The sequence below is a fragment of the Planococcus citri genome, chromosome 3, assembly GCF_950023065.1.
Source record: "Planococcus citri chromosome 3, ihPlaCitr1.1, whole genome shotgun sequence".
Lineage (NCBI taxonomy): Eukaryota > Metazoa > Arthropoda > Insecta > Hemiptera > Pseudococcidae > Planococcus > Planococcus citri.
The window spans coordinates 16,177,244-16,198,743 of record NC_088679.1 but is presented as its reverse complement, the minus strand read 5'-3'; the positions used below and the strand labels follow the sequence as shown (position 1 = coordinate 16,198,743).

The following is a 21,500-nucleotide window of genomic DNA, read 5'->3' as shown; positions in this document are numbered from 1 at the left end:
AAGGGGGCCAAAATTTCAAAAAAAAATCATCAAAAAGTCGAGTGATATATCAAATGGAATGTTTTTGAGATCGCCAAGCACAAATGTGAACTTACTTGTGGGTCCCACCCCACAATGTCCCTCTTCGCTCCAAAAAAGGGGCCAAATTTTGAAAAATCATGAAAAGTCGAGTGATAAATAAATGAATTTTCAGAATTTTTTCTAAAATGACGGTGTGAATCTTTAAGGATGGGCTATACTGAATTTAAGGGGATACTTATTCCCTTAACTTATACTTTAGCTTGGTTTATACTGAATTTAACGTCCGTTAACCTAAAATTTGCCTTTGTTTAACTTCTAGGGTTAAGTTTAAGTTTACGGTTAAATTCAGTATAGCCCCTCCTTTAAAGAAAAAGATCACACCATGTTTTTTCGTTAACTTTTTTGGGGCTGAGAACCGTTGTGCTTTGGATTCTAAAAATATGTGTTCAGCGATCTTGAAAACATACTATTCGATATATCACTCGACTTTCCACGATTTTTAGAAATTTGGCCCCTTTTTTGGAGCGAAGAGGGACATTGTGGGGTGGGACTCAAAAGTAAGTTCATATTTGTGTTTGGCGATCTCAAAAACATTCCATTTGATATATCACTCGACTTTTTGATGATTTTTTTGAAATTTTGGCCCCCTTGTTGGGGCCCAGAGGGACATTGGGGGGTGGGACACAAAAAATAAGTACATATTCGTACTCAGCGACCTCGAAAACATACCATTCGATATATTTCATGTCCAGATTCGTTTTTCAAATATATGATTCTGTTGTGTGTTACTTGAAAAACCAAGCATCCCCCCCACCAACCCCTTGGGAGGGCTGAAGACCAATCAATGGTGGTGTGATTAATAGTTGGGTGACTAGATTTTGTAAAAAAAATTTGAGCGAAAACGAATGATATTAAGTGGTAACTTTGATCAATTTATTGGACTGACTTTTTTTCAAACAAACACCTACTCTTTCCATCCCTTTTTTCAGACACCCCTCTTGAGGGATGGGTATCGATCCTAGTATCAAATTGTCGAGAATTTGAAGGGGAACATTTTTAGTCATGGTAGTTTTTCTCGTAAACCTAATATTTTCGGAGTAAATCGCAAAAAACGTAAATCGGAACCGGTTTTAGCCCCCTAAAAAAATAAGCTCCATGGTTAGGAGGTTCGGTTTTTTTTCGGTAGTTCAGGGGGTTCATCTGAACACATTCCCGAAGAAAAAATTTATGTGCCAATTTTTTCCTTTTTAAAACCGCTATTTGCCTGCTCTATAATGCCACTATAAAAAATTGATATTTTTTCAAAATTTTCCTGCGCTGTACTGACGAATGGCATGATATTATAGCTCACTGATACATGTGTGTAAAAATGAAGTGACATAATTCTTTGTAGCCAATCGAAAGCGGCTGGAATAAAACTACCGCCTGGTAAATATTTATGTATCCATGCTCTACCAATTTATATACAACAACTTGCCTATCCTTCTCACTTTTAAGGGGCAAAAAAAAATGCAAACATTCAAAACTTCAAAAGTAATTTTTGTTTCACTCATCTTAAAAAAATTCTGCCCCTTAAAATAAAAAAGTATGCAATATGCTCAACAGCGGAATTGAAGCGCAAGACATACATACTACACACACATGTACGAACCAATAGTCATTACGTCATTACCACCTGAGCACTCATTCCTTCCAGCGTGACGCACGAAAAACTGGTGTGGTGAAATTCACCACATGTTGGCATTTAAGGGCTAATAGGATTTCTTTAGAGATATTGAACCAAAATAGTGGAAAATCTCCGAACCTCGGGCAAACTAATGTTCTTTTTTCTCAGAATATTCTCCCAAAAACTCGTATAGGTACTACTTACCCATTGAACTGAACCTTAGGACATTGTAATAAGGGAACCTTTTGTTTTTGCAATGGACAATCTAGCTGTTTTGAACTAAACAAGCTTGGAAAAGCATGTCCTAAAACCCTATACCTACTTATTTAAAATTTTAGGTGCTTATAAGTTTATTTTTAAATCTTCGGCTAATTTTTGAAATTTCAAAAAAAAAAATGTTTTCGTTGTAAGAGGGGAAAAGTGCTACTTTTGCCCGTGGAAGTGAATACTGGCATTTTCCTCTCTCATAAGTCATAACAAAGAATATTTTATCCAACTCTGGAGTAAAAGTGATTTTCGACGATTTTGAATTATTTGCCTCGCGTTCGTTGCTCGAGCAATATAGGTAAACCTCACAATTCTTCAAAAATCGGTTTCGCTCCCTAATTGAATAATATTTTTTCAAACAAAATTAATCAAGAATACACCAATGTGAATCATCAAAAGTGATTCCATTCATCAACACCCTACCCAAACCCGGCCCACTTCGAAATTATTGTATGGCTCGTGCAGTTCCAGAGGCACTTACAAAGAGTGCAGTGCAAAGTGTGTAGTGTCTGCCACTGTCTGGTTTCTTACGTCAGTCAGTAAGTTCTTAGTTGGATGTGGATGTGTCATCGATTGTCGAGTTATCTTTAATTATTTTTGCGAGTATCGGTTATACGTGTACGAACTGCGAAGTACGAAGTTATTGTGATCGGAATTCAGATTTCGGATTCTAGAGAAATGGCCCTTCCAGAAGTCCAGCCAGTTCTATGGCGACAATTACGGAAAGCACTTTTCAAAGAAATTACGAATAAGATTCGCCTACCAGAAAATTATCTCTATGATATTGTGTTTGCATACGATGAACTGCAACATGAGAAGAAAGATTATCCGAAACCTAATAACAATTCATTCATTTCCGGTGAATTTTATGACGATGAGGTGAGATTTTAAAAATAAATTAAATACCTATCAGCCCGGCATAAATCATAATGACAATACCTAAGAATAATTGAACTCTCCCGCCTCTCCCCGAAAATACCACGGGACAACTTTTCTCACAAAATAGACATCCTAAATAGCATTTCAAAGCAAAGTTGCCAAAAAAAGTTGGCCTTACCTACTAATGAAATGGCGGCCATTTCGATTAACACTTCAGCCAAAATCGCAGATTTCACGCAAAAATTTCAGGTAATAATATCCATTTTTCAAGTTTTTCATTTTTGGTGGATTTTTGAAAATCAAAAAACCAATAATGAGAAAAAAAAATCAAAATTGTACCTAATTAACCTAGAAATCTGAAATTTGGAATGTACCCTAATTTTGACCTGCCAAATCGATTGGAAACCGTTTCAAACCGATTAGAGCAGTTCTAGAGCTTCCAGCAGGTTTTTGAAACTTGAAATTTCCACAAAATTTCATCAAAGAAGTTGAAGATTCGAAATTCACACTGCATTCCAACTTGAACACGCTATTAAGTCGACTGCTGGTGAGTATAAGTCATTTTAGAGTCTCCAAGCAACTTTTTGAAAATTCTTGGAACCTTCGGTAGATTTTTCAAACTTGATATTTTCGCAAAATTTCATCGAATGCAGTTGGAAAGCTGATATTCATTCTGTAAACTAATTTTAATACGTCATGAACTCATGGAGTCGACTGTCGGTAGATTTCAAGTCGTTTTGGAGCCTCCAGTGATTTTTAGAAAATATTGGAACCTCCATCAGATTTTTCAATGCTTTTCCGTTAAATTTTACTTAAGTGAGTTAGAAATTCAAAATTCAATCTGCACTCCAATTTCAACTCGCTATCAAGTTGACTCCAGGTGGGTTCAAGTACTTTTTGAAAATTCCTACAGCCTCTAGCAGATTTCTAAGTCGACTGCGGCTGGTTTCAAGTCGTTTTGAAGTTTGCAGCTACTTTGTGCATCTCATGGCCAATAAGATATGTACTCGTTATTTTTTTCAAAATCGGTGTATTCCAGTACGAAACATGTTTTTGTTCATCGATTTCATTTTGTCACCTTTAAGAATAAAAAAATTGTCCTCAAGGGCCGGGGCGGGGGGGGGGGGGGTGATAATTATATCATGACTATATTGTCATATGCCAGACGATATATGTAAATGCTTAGAATCAATGTGTCATGAAAGTTTGAAAGTACCTATAAAGTAACCTATGTTAAATGTGCTTATCAATGTATTGTTTTTTAGGCCAATTTCCTTATCAGTGCCAAAAAAATATCTATCGAAGAAATTGTAAATGTAGTTGATGCTGTGACGATAACCGAAGATGAAGCGAACAGGATTGTGGAAAAAATTATGACTGATTTGAATTCCTGCGTAAAAGGTTGGGGTTCTACAGGATACGAATTTCACGTTTATGGGTCCTATGAAACCGGATTGTGTAGCATTGATAGTGATGTCGATTTCTTTTATGGTAACGAAAATGCATTTTTATTTGTAATTATCATATCATATTGCATTTACAGGGTGTTCAAGAATAAAGGATTTTTATTTTATCAAAAAGTAAGAAAATTCCCTGCTTAAAAATTGGAAAATTGAATAATCAGACATTGGAAAAGTGAGTGCTTGAGTGAATGAAAAACGAGAGAAGTTTTCATTTTGCACTGAACTCGGGGGAAACTTTCCATTTTGGCTTATCAAAACATATAAAAACCACTTATTCTTGGACACCGTGTATGATTTAGAATTACTGCAGTGCCATTGCAAAATATTGGAAGCTTTCATTAATGTTTTATTTACAACTTTTAGAAATCTTAATGGGCAAAAAAGCCAACATTTTTGAAAATTTGTATTTAAAGGAGTAAAAAATCATTGTTTTTACATGCGAGAAGTTTGTTTGTTGATTTGTTTTTCTATTGCTTTAAAATTTTAGAAATTTGAATGATGGTTTTTTATTTATACCTACCCCTGCCACGTATTTTAATTCTTAAAAAGAAAGCATAATCAGGCCTAATAAGCGAAGCGATGTCCAAATATTTTGAAAATTCGTATTTCGAGGGTTAAAAAAGCCAGGTTTTTTATGCGACGATTTTATTTTTTTTGTGGCTTTGAAATTTTAGAATTTGAAGATGTAATTTTTTTAGACATTTCAAAAGAAAAAGCTTTTGAAATGTTTAATACTTTTTTTAGACATTTCAAGGGAAAACGCGTTTGAAAAAATGTATTATTACCTATAAAAATTAATTATTCTTTTGGTTTAAACATATTTTTTTATAAACGTAGGAATTTGAAATTTTTTAATTCGGAGGTCATGGAAACACTGAAAGGACAAACAATAATATAATTCTCGACGTAATATTTTGTTTGTCATTGTCACTTCCCTGCTCCTTTTCTCGCATAAAGTACCAACAAATCTATGATTTAATGATAGGTATTAGGTACCTAGACCTACATAAATAGTTATTTTTTCATATCAAATCTTAATTATGTACCTAGCTACCTACAAAATCATTATTAACGGGTATTATTCATTTTTTTTTTTTTTTTTTTTTGTTTGCAGAGAAGATCAAATCTGGTTGGACCACTACAGCCAAATACTACATACAAACTCCAGGATGTATGTCCACGTGCTTAAAAACACAACCCGACTTATTTTCTGAAGTCAAGTACATTGGAAGTGCTCGAATACCGATTATTAAATTGATGCATAAAAGCACCAAAAAAAATTGCGATATTTCATTTTGCGAAAGCGGCTTAAAAAGTTCCAGGCTAACCAAGTTCTACGTGAAGCTGAACCCGAGTCTGAGATTTTTAATCTTGTATTTAAAAGTTGTGTTAAAAAAAAGCGAGATTTACGGAACTAATGGTATAACCTCTCATGTCATATTTTGGTTGGTGGTCTTTTATCTCCAACAGAAGAATTTACTACCGTCTGTGAAAAGTGTTCGTAAAAAATATTCCGATTGCAAAAAGAACGATTTATTTGAAAACTGGAATTGTTCTTTGAACGAAAAAATCGATTATTCTTCGTACTCGTACAACTTCGGATGGAATTGTTTATCGACGTTGTTGTTCGGTTTTGCGAAATTTTATCGAAATTTTGACTTTACTAAAAATGTAATTTCGCCTTATCTTGCTTGCGTGATACCGATAGATGAATTCGATAAATGGAAAATTCCAGGTGAAATTTTCCCCTCTGAATTACTACGGAACAATAACGATGGGAAAAATACGTTTTATCGGCACGTGATAAATATTCAAGAGCCTACAATTTTAAGCTCGAATTTAGCAAAGAACGTAAACTGTGAAGTTTTGAATTCATTTGTGGCTTTATGTCACAAGTTATTATTAAATGATAAATTCTTGTCACCAAAATATTTGATGAATTTGAAAAGGTTACCTTGTAGAGATCATGCAAATGCCACGAGACTACCTCGAGATTTAAAGAGATTCGCATCAATCACATTAAGTCTAAAATATGTAACTTCTAATAATGTAAAAACAAACCCTAAGATATTTACGGTACTGCTAAGTCGACTTATACACAGGGTAATGGACGGAGCTCTAAATTTCCAGTTACAGACCATAACTGTAGAAGAGGTTATCCAAGTTGAAGTCAATCAGCAAGGATGTTATGAAAATGCTGTTACAGTACCGGTGATCTACATGAAATACCTGTCGACTGAAAAAACCTGGAATAATGTTGATGTCTGTAAAGCGTTGTCATATCAAAACCCACCAGCTGAACTATCAGATAAATTGATTGAAGCATATTTCATTTGTGAATTTTACCGGCTGAAGCGAAGAGCAAGAATTTTGATACAAACTACAAACAAGAATTTGTCGACGTTTTTGCAAAAATATGGAACACAAATATTTAGGGCTTAAATATCTTATTTAATGCCTATGATTTAATTAGATACCTATTGGCTATTCATTGTACCTATACTTATTCCATTTTTACTTACCTATTAAAGAACATTATCGATAATTTTTAATTTTTTCACTGTTGAGTGTAGACACCGGAGCAATAAATAAAGAAGGCAGAAGGCTGAGGAATTGAAAACTTATTATTTTCGAACCTGCCTAAGGGTGTACATTACGAAGTATAGGTACGTGAACAGGTGCTTAAAAAATTGAATCGTATCGAAGAAATTATACATAAAGAGACAAATTTCAATTCGTCAGGTAAACATCCAGCCATAAATTGTTAATCAAAATTACATGTTCGTAAAATTGACCAAAATCGACGACCAAGAATTTTTTTTCAATTTTTGAATTACTTATTCTGTCGAATTTTTTGGAAACAAAATTACATCTTTGATGAGCTCGAAATCTTCATCACATTGTCCAAAGAGCCTTTCAGGATAAGATATAGTGAAATCGACATGTTCTCCAATTTTGACAAAACTCACTCAAAATGTTAGTTTTGGTTTTAAACTTTTCCAAACATTTTTTTGAGACGATCCACCCGAACCCGAGAAATGTGCTCATACGTGCACAAAATTAAAAATTCTCGTTCTCCGGAGGACGTGAAACTTATAAAAAAAAATAGCCTAGCCACTGGGTAGGTGCGTCGTGCAAGCATAATTTTTTTTTAAATTTTCATATTTTTAAGGGTTTTTTGGAGAGTTGAAAATTTCAAAAATTAGTAGAAAAAACGGCGAGGATAGGTACCCTCTGTGAAATTTTTCAGAAATTTAGTTACACCCTCAGGCATAACATATATTTTTGTGGAACTCAAAAATCGGTGCAACATGCTCAAAAAATAAAAACCTCGCAAAAACGTGTTTTTTCGTCATTATTTGCTATATGATCGGACTTTTATAAGGTCAAGATTTCTGGGGAAAAAAATGAAATTTCAAGACACGAAAATGACAATTTTCCATGTTTGAGCTTCAAATGTCGGTACCTACTAAATGTACGTTGCTTGAAATTTCATTTTTTCCAAAAATTTTGACCAGTTTCGCAGATGGTACCCTCGCCATTTTTTCCTACAAATTTTTGAAATTTTCAACTCGCTCAAAAACCCTCAAAATATAAAAGTTTTTTTTTAGAAAAAATTTCGTACCTACCTAGTGACTATTTTTTATGAAAGTTTCAGAATTTTTGGACATCGTCCTCCGGAGAACGAGAGTTTTGAATGTTGAGCACGTACGGGCAAATTTCTCGAGTTGGGGTGGGTGGACTCAAAACATTTTTTGGAAAAGTTTTACATCAAAAGTTGGGTGAGTTTCGTAAAAATGGGATAAAGTGCCGATTTCACTATCTTATCCTGAAGTCTGAAAGGCTCTCCAATTCCACTACAGTCATAAAGGTTTGCTCTGGCAACGATGTAATGTAACATACATAAATGTAACATTTCATTTCATTATGAAAAGGAAGGACCAGTTCGAAACAACGTTGCCATTTTTATCCTCCAATACCAATCAAGCACTGGGATTGCGATCTTTCAGTCGTATATGTAGAGTGCTGAAATAGATCTGTCAGCAGAATTGTTTAAATGCGTATGCGCACTTAATGTGATTTCACAATAATTGAATGTGTTAACTTCGCCTTCGGAATTATCGGAGTTCTGGTAAATCTGTAATTAGTGTAATTGCTCTTGCCTTTTGGACTGTTGTTTGTTCGCGATATTTTGTGGTGATCGGTTCACAGTTGAACGTTCCTGGTAGGCTGGTAGAGATTCCGGAATTTAAATGTACGATGGCTCTCTCAAAAGTGAATTCCATACATGCAATTTTATTGCGAGAAGGTACGTGTGAACTGTGTTTATTTGAAATAGGCATTCTGTGTTATAATTTCATTGACGATTCAAAAGTTGAAAACATGAGATGAGCTTTCCAAGAATCATTTGGATATTTCGTTTTCAAAAAATGCTTTTGTCCAACCTTGAAGATATTGATGATAATTTTCTCATTTATTTAGAATCCACTTTGCAAAAATATAAAAGATGCCCGAAACCGTTACGAAGAGTATTTGATCACGCGATCAATTACGTGAAAAGTTTTCCCAATGATTTTGATGAACTGCTTGAAAACGATGATTATTCTGATCCCGATGACATAACGTTCATGATCAGCAGACTTCAACTGGTGAGAATTGCAAAATAAACATTTTTTTGGCCTACCTACCTACCTAATTTATACATTTTGGAATAAAGGCAAGATAGGAGTTTGCCTAACTAATGGGTTTTCTTTTTGTAGACGGATGCCCCTAATCGTGCTAACGAAATATCCGATTATGAAATTCAAGAAGTGGTCGAATCTATGTCGATATCTTCTACCAAGGCAGCGGAGATTGTTGATGAAATCAAAACTGATCTGGACAACGTATTGAAAAAATACGGATTTACAGAAAACAGATGGCGGGCTTATGGGTCTTACGATACTGGCCTGTGTAGCGTTGACAGCGATGTTGACTTTTATTATGGTGAGTGAATCAAAGTACGAGTAGATTATTTATTTTATTTTCGTGGTATAGTTATCTACTAAAATACAAATAATAAGACTCGAAGTCGTTTACTACGCGTACGAGGAAATATTCATATACATAATATGTATTATGTACTTCGATTAAGCCGAAGTCTTGGTTTATTGAAAGAGAACGCTAATTACATATGTCGGGATCAAATTTTGAGCTAGCTCAACTTGAATTTCAAATTTTTAGCAAATTTCTTCAAATGACAGAAATACGAGTAGGTTCTTATAACCTATTTTTTTAAAAGCTAAAAAATATTCAAGTACCTTCCTATCTATACGTAAACTCAAATTTCGAAATGAAGAGAAAATTGATTTAGGTAGGTAGTTCATTTCTGGAGTCGGTTTCGATTAATTTTTAAGTAATCGATCTGAAGCGTCCTCTCAAAATAATATTAAAGGCTTCATTTTCAATGTACTCATAAAATTAATTAAGTCTGATGAATCGAGAAATCGTGGGGTCAATGAGGGGCTAGAAATTACTCTTTTTTTTACAGGTGTAAAATTATTTTAAAATTCGATGCTGGAGAAAAGTCGACCTTATTCATTACCTACTAGATATAGGAGGCTGTAGATTGACTTGAAAGTGGTCAAAATCGGTTTCGAGGATTGACTTGAGCTCATATAGTTAAACCAATTTTTAGATTTTCGTCTCAAGATTTACTCTTTCAAGAATGCCTACTTTAGTTATAATACGATGGTGACTCATTTCCAACACTCTCAAAAATTCGCAAAAAAAATCGAATAAAAATCAATTTTAGTTGCCCAAAATTTATTGTTAAGTTTTTTGGATGATATTATTTTTCTTCAAAAGCCCAATTTTACCTCAATCTGAGTTGATAGGTTAGAAAGGTTTTTTAAAATACTTATTTACCAGTAATGCAGAGAGAAATTTGTACGATTGCAGAGTCAGATAAACGCGCCTCATTCCTATTCTCCCCCCCCCCACATTCTTTTAAACAACTTTTCACTTTTCAAATAAACAATTTCAAATTGGCAGTTCTCAAAAAAAATTTAGACACCCAATTAGAAAACTGAAGAACCTAGAAAGAGGGTTTAGAATTTTCCAAGAATGGTATACTTACAATTAGATGATGAAAAACTCAAATGGCCATGTTTTCCTGAAAGCACATTTCTGGTAGCATTCAGACTAAAATCATATTTGAGGCTTCATTTTGAGTGTTTTTCTTTCAAAAAATGCCCGAAAATCTTGAAATGCACGATGAGACATCTAAAACTTTGGGAATCTTTTTTCCGAGTCGTATTCCAACTAATCGACACATTTTAAGGACCACTTTCGATCGGTGTGAGAAAAATTAAATTTTTTGGTCCAAAATTTTTTTCAAAAATGTCCTAAAATCTTGAAACGAGCGGTTGAACAGCTTCAACAACCTTATCTCTAGATCACATTTTGACTACCACGCGTTCTGAGGGCCCCTTTTGACATGAGAGCTCGAGTTTTTACGAAAAAATATCCTAAAATTTTGATGAAGTTTGGCAATTGGGGAACTATACGTACTACATTCAATTCTGGTACCTACATAATTTTTCTATGTCATATTTCGATCATTCCACCGCATTTGGACTTTTAAGTCACTTCTGATATGAGTGAGGAAAAGTGAATTTTTAGGGTGGAAATTTTCGTGAAAAAATGTCCCAAAAATTTCTAAATTGGAAATTGAACAGCCACAACTTCTCTCTCTGGCTCATATTTTAACCACTAACGCAGTTTTAGGGACGATTTCCATAAGAGTTATTGAAAGTGAATTTTTTGGGCCCTAAATCACGTAAAAAATGCCGCAAGATCTTGAAATTAACGATTGACCAGCTACAATTCTGGAAATTTTCCCTCCAGATCATACCTACGTATTTCAACTGCCAACGCGTTTCAAGAGCCATTTCCTAACGTAAGCACTCGTAAGAAAAAATATACATTTTTGGCCCAAATTACATTCAAAAAAAGGCCTTAACATTTAAAATTAACAATTTGAGCAGCCACAACTGTAGAAATCTTCTCTCTAGATCAATATTCGAACTACCAATGTTTTTTTTTAAATGCTATTTTCTACACGAATAAGTAAAAAAAAAATGTATTTTTGGAGCCCAAAATTACTTTGAAAATATTCCCCAAGATCTTAGCTTAAATTTGGAGATCGAGGGGCTAATTCTGGAAATCTTCCATCTAGATCACACTTAAAATCACCAATGCATTTTAAGAGCCTTTTTAAACATCATTTAAAATGGGCCAAAATTTTTGTCAAAAAAAATCATCTGCTGAATTCGTAAAATAAAGGATTGAAATACTACTACTCGTCTCTTACTAGATCATAGGTCTGCTGTCAAAGCATTTCAAGAACCATTTACTACATGAGTGGAAAAAAAGTGTTTTTTTAGGATCAAAATTTGAAAAAAAAAGTTCTTATTGTTAAACCTCGAAATGTGTGATTAAAAAAGTACAACTCTGTGAATCTTCTTTCAAGGTCATATTCCGACTAAAAAATACACATGTAGTCGGGGGGCCCGCATCTCTGGGACAACTTTTTTCTTAAGGAGGGAGTCCTAAAGAACATTTCTAGTCCTTGTCCTCAAAAAAAAGTGGCCTACTTACAAAATGGCGGCCATTTTGATTGACAGGTCAGCCGAAATCGCAGATTTTGCGTTCCATAGGACTTGCACGAAATTTTTGAAACCGTACAACGGTAGATCGAAAGATCAGGCAAAAATTCATCACCTGTCAAAATTTCCTTCGATTTTTGGTGAATTTTCAAAAATCAAATTTTGGGCAAAATGCGAGAAAAAAATCAAAATTTTACCAAATTGACCTAGAAAGCTGAAATTTGGGATATACCCTAATTTCGACCTGCGAAATCGATTGGAAACTATTTCAAACCATTTTGAGCAGTTCTGGAGCCTCCAGCAGATTTTTGAAACTCGAAATTCTCACAAAATTTCATCAAATGGAATTGGAAAGCCGAAATTAATTCTGCAAACTAATTTCAATACGCTATGAAGTCGACTGCAGGTGAATTTCAAGTCGTTTTGGAGTCTCCAGCGATTTTTGAAACTTGAAATTTCCTCAAAATTTCATCAAAATGTGATTAGCAAGTCGAAATTTACTCTGCAAACTGATTTCAATACGCTACGAAGTCAACTACAGGGTGATTTCCAGTTGTTTTGGAGCGTCCCGCGTCCAGTGGTTTTTTGAAAATTACTGGAGAATTCAGTAGATTTTTGAAACTTGACTAATGGAATTGGAAAGCTGAAATTTACTCTACACTCCAATTTTAACGCTCACTGAAGACAAATTTAGGTGGGTTCAAGTCATTTTGGAGCCTCCAACGACTTTTTGAAAAATTACTGGAGCCTCCAGTAGATTTTTGAAAATTGAAATTCTCGCAACATTTTACTAAATGGAGTTGGCAAGCTGAAATTTACTTCGCAAACTAATTTCAATACGATATGAAGTCGACTACATGGTGGTTTCAAATGGTTTTGAAGCTTTCAACTACTTTTCGGAAATTTCAATTTTCCAAAAAACGCCATACGACCTTTCAAAAAGTTGCTGCAGGCTCCAAAACGACTTGAAATCCTCCTGCAGTTGACTTCGTAACGTATTGAAATTAGTTTTAAGAGTAAATTTCGGTTATCCAACTCCATTTAACAAGTTTCAAAAATCTGCTGGAGGCTCCAAAATGACTTGAACCCACCTGAATTCGTCTTCAGAGAGTGTTAAAATTGGAGTGTAGAGTAAATTTCAGCTTTACATCTCCATTTGATGACATTTTGTGAAAATTTAAAGTTTCAAAAATCTGCTGGAGGCTCCAGAAATTTTCAAAAAGTCGCTGGAGGCTCCAAAACGACTTGAAATTCACCTGCAGTACTTCGTAGCGCCTTGAAATTAGTTTGCAGAGTAAATTTTAGCTTTCCAACTCCATTTTGATTAAATTTTGGTGGGAATTTCGAGTTTCAAAAATCTGTTGGAGGGTCCAGAACTGCTCAAAATTGTTTGAAACAGTTTCCAATCGATTTGGCATGTCGAAAATAGGGTATATCCCAAATTTCAGCTTTCTTGGCCAATTTGGTAAAATTTTGATTTTTTTCTCTCATTTTTGGCCTGAATTTGATTTTCAAAAATTCACCAAAAATCGAAAAATGCACTTTAGCACTTGAAATTTTGACAGGTGATGAATTTTTGCTTAATCTTTCGATCTACCTTTGTAGAGTTTGAAAAATGTTGTGCAAGTCCTTTGTTGGAACGCAAAATCTGCGATTTCGGCTGACCTGTCATTCAAAATGGCTGCTATTTTGTAAGTAGGGCCACTTTTTCTTGAGTACAAGGGCTAAAAATGTTCCTTAGGACTCCCCCTTTAATAAAAAACTTGTTCCGAGAGGATCGACCGGGGGGGGGGGGTGCAATAGATCCTAAAGCGGACTCCTCGACTATCGTGCTTTGGTAAAAAAAAATCAATAACTTTGGTAAGTTGCTAAAAACCCCTACCCTGTTCTTGAAATATTTTGAAGCATTCGGTGAGTTTGCAAATTGGTCACTCAAAAAGTTGTGATGATCCCCCTCCTGAAATAATCCATTCTTTCTACTTATGGGAATACCTATTCCAAATTTCAAATTACAATTACATGCATTCTTATTCGCCAACCTACCTATTTATAATTTCGCGTAGTTATTATCATTTATGTAAGTATATTATTATTCTTTTATTTTGTTTATTTTTTAGAAAACATCAAACGTGGTCCTGGTATTGCATCCAACAAAATTCCAAAAACAGTTTTCTTATGTTTGGAGAAAGAAACGAACAAATTTTCCGACGTAGAGTTCATCGCAAATGCTCGAATACCGATCATTAAATTGAAGCATAAAAGCACCAAAAAAGATTGCGACATATCTTTCTGCGAAAGCGGTGTGAAAAGTTCCAGGCTAACGAAATTCTACGTAAAGCTGAACCCGAATCTGAGATTTTTAACCTTGTATTTAAAACTGGTGCTGAAAAAGTGCAACATGTACGGAACCAATCGTATGACCTCTCATGTAACATTCTGGTTGGTAGTATTTTATCTCCAACAGAAGAATTTACTACCGTCTGTGAAAAGTGTTCGTAAAAAATATTCCGATTGCAAAGATAAGGATTTATTTGAGGACTGGAATTGTTCTGTGAACAAAAAAATTCGTTATCCTTATAATCCAGCATCGAATGGTTTATCAGCGTTGTTGTTCGGATTTGCGAAATTTTATATGGATTTTGATTTCCTTAAAAATGTAATTTCTCCTTATCTCGGTAGCTTCATACCAATTGATAAAATTGGTAAATGGAAAATTCCTGATGAAGTCTTTCCCTCTGATTTACTATGCAACAATAACGATGGCGAAAATTCCTTTTACCGACACGTGATAAATATTCAAGAGCCTTCGATTTTATGCTCAAATTTATCCAAGAACGTGGAATGTAAAATCGTGAATTATTTCGTGATTTTATGCAACGAGTTGTTATCAAGTCAAAAATTCTTGCCGTCGAAAGATTTAATGAATTTGAGTAGTCTACCGTGTAAATTTCCCAGCGAAAAGGGCCAACCTCGAGATATGAAGAAATATACGTTCATTCCGTTACAATTCGATCATCTGGAGGAAAAAAATCCGCAGAAGTTGAAAAAAATCATAAGGCGAAAAATACATCGAGCTTTGGGCACCGCTTTGGATTTCAAATTGAAGACTTTCAAGGAGGAGGACGTTTTTCAAATTAAAAGAGCCGAGCGAAAACATTACGAACAGGTTACCATGCCTGTAATTTATCTGAATTACGTATCGACTAAGGAAACTTGGAGTAATGCCGATGTTCGTGATATATTGCTGTACCGAAGCCAATCTGGAAAATCGTCGAATACAGGATTAAATAAATCAGTTGAAGTGTACTTGGTTTGTGAAATTAACCCGTCCAAGGGAAAAGCCAGACTCTTGATACAAACTGATATGTATTTGTCTAGATTTTTGCATAAACATCGAGAAGAAATGTTTGAATTTTAGATTTTTCATTTAGGCTACCTACGTAAGTAGGTACAGTTTTATTATTGCCTACTTCTTTGCAGCTTATTAAAAATGATTTTTGATAATTTTTATTTTTTTATTTGTATGCTTTCTTTTTTTTTTGCGACCATTTTATAGGGATCGATAAAAGACCTCAAATTACACTACCAGCTGAATTTCAGGTTCTGAAATTCGTTTTTTAAACATTTAAATTCGGGCTAAAAATAGGGGGAAAAAATAAAAATTTTATCAAATTGAGCTAAAAAGCTGAAATTTAGTTTGTACCTTATTTTCGACCTCTCAAGTCGATTGGTGACGATTTCAAACCGTTCTGAAGCCTCCAGCCAATATTTGAACTCTGCCATGTTTTCCAAAAAAAAAAAAATGCTGTAAATTGGTAGTCGGGGAGCCCGCTTAAAAATCTATTGCACCCCCCCTTCTCCGTAGATCCTCCGGGACAACTTTTTTTCTTAAAGGGGGAGTCCTAAGGAACATGTCTAGCCCTTGTAGTCAAAAAAAAGTGGCCCTACTTACAAAATGGCGGCCATTTTGATTGACAGGTCAGCCGAAATCGCAGATTTTGCGTTCCAACATAGGACTTGCACAAAATTTTTCAAACTGTACAAAGGTAGATCGAAAGATCAGACCAAAATTTATCACCTGTCAAAATTTCAAGTGCTAAAGTGCGTTTTTCGATTTTTGGTGAATTTTTGAAAATCAAATTTAGGCCAAAATTGAGGGAAAAAATCAACATTTTACCAAATTGATCAAGAAAGCTGAAATTTGGGATACACCCTATTTTCGACATGCCAAATCGATTGGAAACTGTTTCAAACCGTTTTCAGCAGTTCTGGAGCCTCCAGCAGATTTTTTAAACTCGAAATTCCCACAAAATTTCATCAAATGTAGTTGGATAGCCGAAATTTACTCTGCAAACAAATTTCAATACGCTACGAAGTCAACTGCAGGGGGGTTTCAAGTCATTTCGGAGCATCCAGCGATTTTTTGAAAATTACTGGAGCCTCCAGTAGATTTTTGAAACTTTGAATTTCCTGAAAATTTCATCAGACGGAGATGGAAAGTCAAAATTTATATTGCTAACTAATTTCAATACGCTACGAAGTCGTCTGCTGGTGGATTTCAAGTCGTTTTGGAGCCTCCATTGACTTTTTGAGAGGTCGTATGGTGTTTTTTGGAGAATCGAAATTTCCAAAAAGTTGCTGGAAGCTTCAAAATCATTTAAAATCATTTAAAACCACCATGTAGTCGACTTCTTATCGTATTGAAATTAGTTTGCGAAGTAAATTTCAGCTTGCCAACTCCATTTTGGTAAAATTTTGTGAAAATTTAAAGTTTCAGAAATCTGCTGGAGGCTCCAGTAATTTTCAAAAAGTCGCTGGAGGCTCCAAAACGACTTGAAATTCACCTGCAGTACTTCGTAGCGCTTTGAAATTAGTTTCCAGAGTAAATTTTAGCTTTCCTACTCCATTTTGGTGAAATTTTGTGGGAATTTCCAGTTTCAAAAATCTGCTGGAAGCTCCAGAGCTCATCAAAACGGGTTGAAATAGTTTCCAACCGATTTGCCATGTCGAAAATAGGGTATATCCCAAATTTCAGCTTTCTAGGTCAATTTGGTAAAATTTTGATTTTTTCCCTCATTTTTGGCCTAAATTTGATTTTCAAAAATTCACCAAAAATCGAAAAAGGCACTTCAGTTCTTGAAATTCTGACAGGTTATGAATTTTTGCTTAATCCTTCGATCTACCTTTACAAAGTTTGAAAAATTTTGTGCAAGTTCTATGTTGTTGGAACGCAAAATCTGCGATTTCGGCTGACCTGTCAATCAAAATGGCCGCCATTTTGTAAGTAGGGTCACTTTATTTTGAGTACAAGGGCTAGAAATGTTCCTTAGGACTCCCCCCTTTAAGAAAAAAGTTGTCCCGGAGGATCGACCCCCGGGGGGGGGGGTGCAATAGATTTTTAAGCTCGCTCCCCGACTATGGGTGAAAATAAAAATTCAGCATTTATAAACTCGGATTTACCATCTTTGTGACTCATTCGATCGATTTAGAGACACATTTTAAAAATTGTTTGGTTCCATTTCAAATTCAAAATTTTTGAAAAAAAAGAAGGAAAAACTCCGTTTCAAGCTCCAGACAGTTCGAAACAATTTCCAATCAACTCTGGTGGTCGTCGGTGATGAAGGGGAAGCGAAATTTCAATTTTTTTCGTTCAATCGTTCGCGAACGATAATTGTTTTCAATTTTTCCAAAAATAATCAGAATCACTAGAGAAAATTTTTGATTTGAACTGACACGAGGAAATTTCGACAATATGTGGCTAAATCGATCGAATGGGCCACAAAGATGGTAGATACGAATTACCAAGTGCTGAATTTCATTTCCACCCTACTTACAGTTTTTTTTTGTCTCATCCTTGGAAATCCGAAATTGGCTGGAAGCTTTTTAAAAAATTTTCGTGACAGTATTGAGATACCTACTTCCACTGTTGGTTTTTAGGTAAAATGATTTCGAAACGAAAGTGGCCTCAGTTACTGAGAAATGTATTTTCAAAATCAACTATGGACTAAAGAATGTGATATATTTTTAATTTTAAGGATTATTTTCAATTTTTTTTCGAACTTGAAAGCTAAAATGTCGCCAAATTTTGAATGATTTCATTTTTTTTTTCAAAATTTCATCCTTGGCCCGGGAGCCCGCATAAGGATCACTTGCACCCCACTGCCGATCCTCTGGGACAACTTTTTTCTTAAAGGGCGAGTCCCAAGGAACATTTCTAGCTCTTGTCCTCAAAAAAAAAAATTGGCCCTACCTACAAAATGGCGGGCATTTGATTGACAGGTCAGCCGAAATCGCAGATTTTGCGTTCCAACATAGGACCAGCTTTCAAAAATCGAATTTTGGGCAAAATGCGAGAAAAAAATCAAAATTTTACCAAATTGACCTAGAACGTTGGAATTTGGGATATACCATATTTTCGACCTGCCAAATCGATTGGAAACTGTTTCAAACAGTTTTGGCTCCAGCAGATTTTTGAAACTCGAAATTCTCACAAAATTTATCAAAATGGAGTTGGAAAGCCGAAATTAATTCTGCAAACTAATTTCAATACGCTGTGAAGTCGACTGCAGGTAAATTTCAAGTCATTTTGGAGCATCCAGCGATTTTTTGAAAATTACTGGAGCCTCCAGTAAATTTTTGAAACCAAATGTGGTTAGCAAGTCGAAATTTACTCTGCAAACTGATTTCATTACAATAATATGAAGTCAACTGCATGGTGGTTTCAAGTGGTTTTGAAGCTTCCAGCTACTTTTTGGAAACTTCAATTCTCCTAAAAACGCCATGAAACCTTCCAAAAAGTCACTGGAGGCTCCAATATTACGAGTACTTGAATCCACCTGAAGTCTTCTTCAGAGGGTGTTAAAATTTGAGTGCATAGTTAATTTCTGCTTTCCATCTCCATTTTGATGACGTTTTGGAGAAATTTCAAGTTTCGAAAATTTTCTGGAGACTCCAGTAATTTAAAAAAAATCGCTGGATGCTCCAAAATGACTTGAAATTTATCTGCGTCGACTTCACAGCGTATTGAAATTAGTTTGCAGAATTAATTTCGGCTTTCCAATTTCATTTGATGAAATTTTGTGAGAATTTCGAGTTTCAAAAATCTGCTGGAGGCTCCAGAACTGCCTAAAACGGTTTGAAACAGTTTCCAATCGATTTGGCAAGTCGAAAATAGGGTACATCCCAAATTTCAGCTTTCTATGTAAATTTGGTAAAATTTTGATTTTTTCTCACATTTTGCCCAAAATTTGATTTTGAAAATTCGTCAAAAATCGAAAAAGGCGCTTTAGCACTTGAAATTTTGACAGTGTGATGAATTTTTGCCTGCTCTTTATGGCCGCCATTTCGTAAGTAGGGCCACTTTTTTTTTTTTTTGAGGACAAAAGGCATGAAATGTTCCTTAGAACTCGCCCTTTAAGAAAAAAGTTGTACCGGAGGATCGGCAGGAGGGTGTAAGTGATCCTTATGCTTATGCGGGCCCCTCGACTACCTCGCTTCGTTCGTACATAAGTATATTTAATGAATTATTTGTATTCATTTTTCAAGTTTTTTTTCCAGAATGAGATAATTTGAGGTAAAAATTTATTTGCCAGACATTTTTATAAACAATAACCCTATTATGTCCAAAAAAATTGCTTGATCTTTGAATTATCATTGCGGCCCCTCTGGGCTCTTCCGGTGCCTATTTGAGCTATCGCTAAAAAATTCATAGTTGTCAGTTAGCCTTTTGTAAAAGTTTCTTCCCCGAACTAAAAAACATCGCTTACCTACCCTCGCTCAAAACCAAAATTTAGCTGTCCAATGTTTCAGTTCTCAATCTTTGAAAACACATACGTCATACATAGATAAATTTGAAAAAAGGTCAAAAGCAAAGTTTACCATTTGAAGGTAAATTGAAACTTGAAAGTGAGATTTTGAATTTTCTTGACCAATTTTCGAACTTACATTTCTCCCTCCTCACCGGAGAAATTGATCGGGGATGCAAAAAATGGAAAAATCCACCAAAATAATCACAAAACATTCTTTTTTAAACAAAAAAAAAAAGTTACGAAGAATTAAATATTTATTACAAAGGTCGAAAAATCTGTTGAAGAATTGAGAACATTTGCACTCCCATTTTTCAAGCCATTTTCCTCCTTAAAGACTAGTAAGATTGTAATAAATATCTTCTTTGAAGCGACGAAAATAACGAAGAATATTCTAGAACTTCTCAGTTCTCGTAGGTTTTCCCTTCACCAATTCAACATTCCTCTTCCATCACTGGCATTCTGGCACTATGCTGTAATTTCTAATCGTTATAGCTTTATTCGAATCGAGGCACAATTAAATACTCATTAACTTATCAGTATTCTTCACAAACACACCGACATCCTTATCTATCGTTGAATGGAAATAGAAAAATATTTCGACTGATACAAAACTGCAATACAGCAATATTGAGAGTTCGACGTTCGTAGAGCAGATACGACTTCCATGAGTCACACAAATATGCGATTGCGATTAACGTTGTTGAAAAAAAGGTTCTAGTAGTCGTTGAAAATTAAAAACCACCGTCGAGAATTTTTATAGCACTAACGTTACATTACATAATTGCTCATTTTGCTAAATCATTTTGTGTTCGTACGTGCTTTTTGTGAAATGATTTTCTGTCAGTATCGTAAATCATGTGCTTAAACGTTCGTCGTCGGTAGGGTACCTCATAGGTAAACAAAAGATTATATTAGCAGTTAAATACGAACGAGTAAGGATTTTATTATATGTATTTCAAAAAATATTATTCCATTCGATATGGTTCTTCAGTATCACAGACAATAAAACACGAATAAAAACATACATCAGTACATCCATGAAAGTCCATTTTTATACGAGTAAAATCACCGGACAATCTTGCTAAATTAATTCTTTCTCATAAAATAATATGAAAAAGTTCTCCAGACTTGCAAGGAGTACGGGCACACGGACATACTTTTCGATAATATCTCCAATTCTCGACTTGGTCGATATCCTATGTATAAACAAAATTACTAGTTTATTTTTTCAAAATTACGTAGCCATACATCACGTTGAATTAATATTTTGATGAAGAAAAAATCAATCACTACCAACCTTCAACTCAAATCTTTTTCATTATTCCACATCTTCCAGCTATTTCATTTCCGCAAATTTCGCATCATAATAACGCTATCGAAGAACTGGATTCTACAACATTCTACAACATGTACACGTAGATAGTTGATTCAAATTCAACTCGACCATTTTCCACGACCAAAAACCCATTTCATCTGTCACCAAACATATTTCAATTAGTAAATCTGTGCGTTACTTCACAACACTGGTGAACTGTACGATCAAACTTTATATAGCTCGATAATAAATTACATAAGTATAAATAATCAGGTATATACAGTACAAAAAAAAAACACAAAAATGAAAATAATAATAATTTTAAAAAAAAACACAACACACGACCATCCAATATCAACAGGTAAGGCTTGGAAATCGAAATCGCAAAAAAGGAATAAGTACTACTTACTTGATGGAATATAGTGTGTAATT

At 34.7% G+C, this 21,500-nt stretch overlaps 2 protein-coding genes across 2 annotated transcripts; both read left to right on the top strand.

Annotated features, from left to right (window-relative positions):
* Window positions 1-2,438: 2,438 nt before the first annotated feature.
* Window positions 2,439-6,841, top strand: LOC135841042 (uncharacterized). Its single transcript, XM_065357827.1, has 3 exons — window positions 2,439-2,833; window positions 4,099-4,324; window positions 5,411-6,841. The coding sequence occupies exons 1-3, from the start codon at window positions 2,633-2,635 to the stop codon at window positions 6,736-6,738; spliced, it is 1,755 nt and encodes a 584-aa protein (XP_065213899.1). The 5' UTR covers window positions 2,439-2,632; the 3' UTR covers window positions 6,739-6,841.
* A 1,457-nt stretch (window positions 6,842-8,298) lies between these two features.
* LOC135840514 (uncharacterized) lies at window positions 8,299-15,449 on the top strand. The gene is made up of 4 exons (XM_065357110.1): window positions 8,299-8,605; window positions 8,779-8,945; window positions 9,057-9,282; window positions 14,063-15,449. The coding sequence occupies exons 1-4, from the start codon at window positions 8,557-8,559 to the stop codon at window positions 15,361-15,363; spliced, it is 1,743 nt and encodes a 580-aa protein (XP_065213182.1). The 5' UTR covers window positions 8,299-8,556; the 3' UTR covers window positions 15,364-15,449.
* Window positions 15,450-21,500: the final 6,051 nt, after the last annotated feature.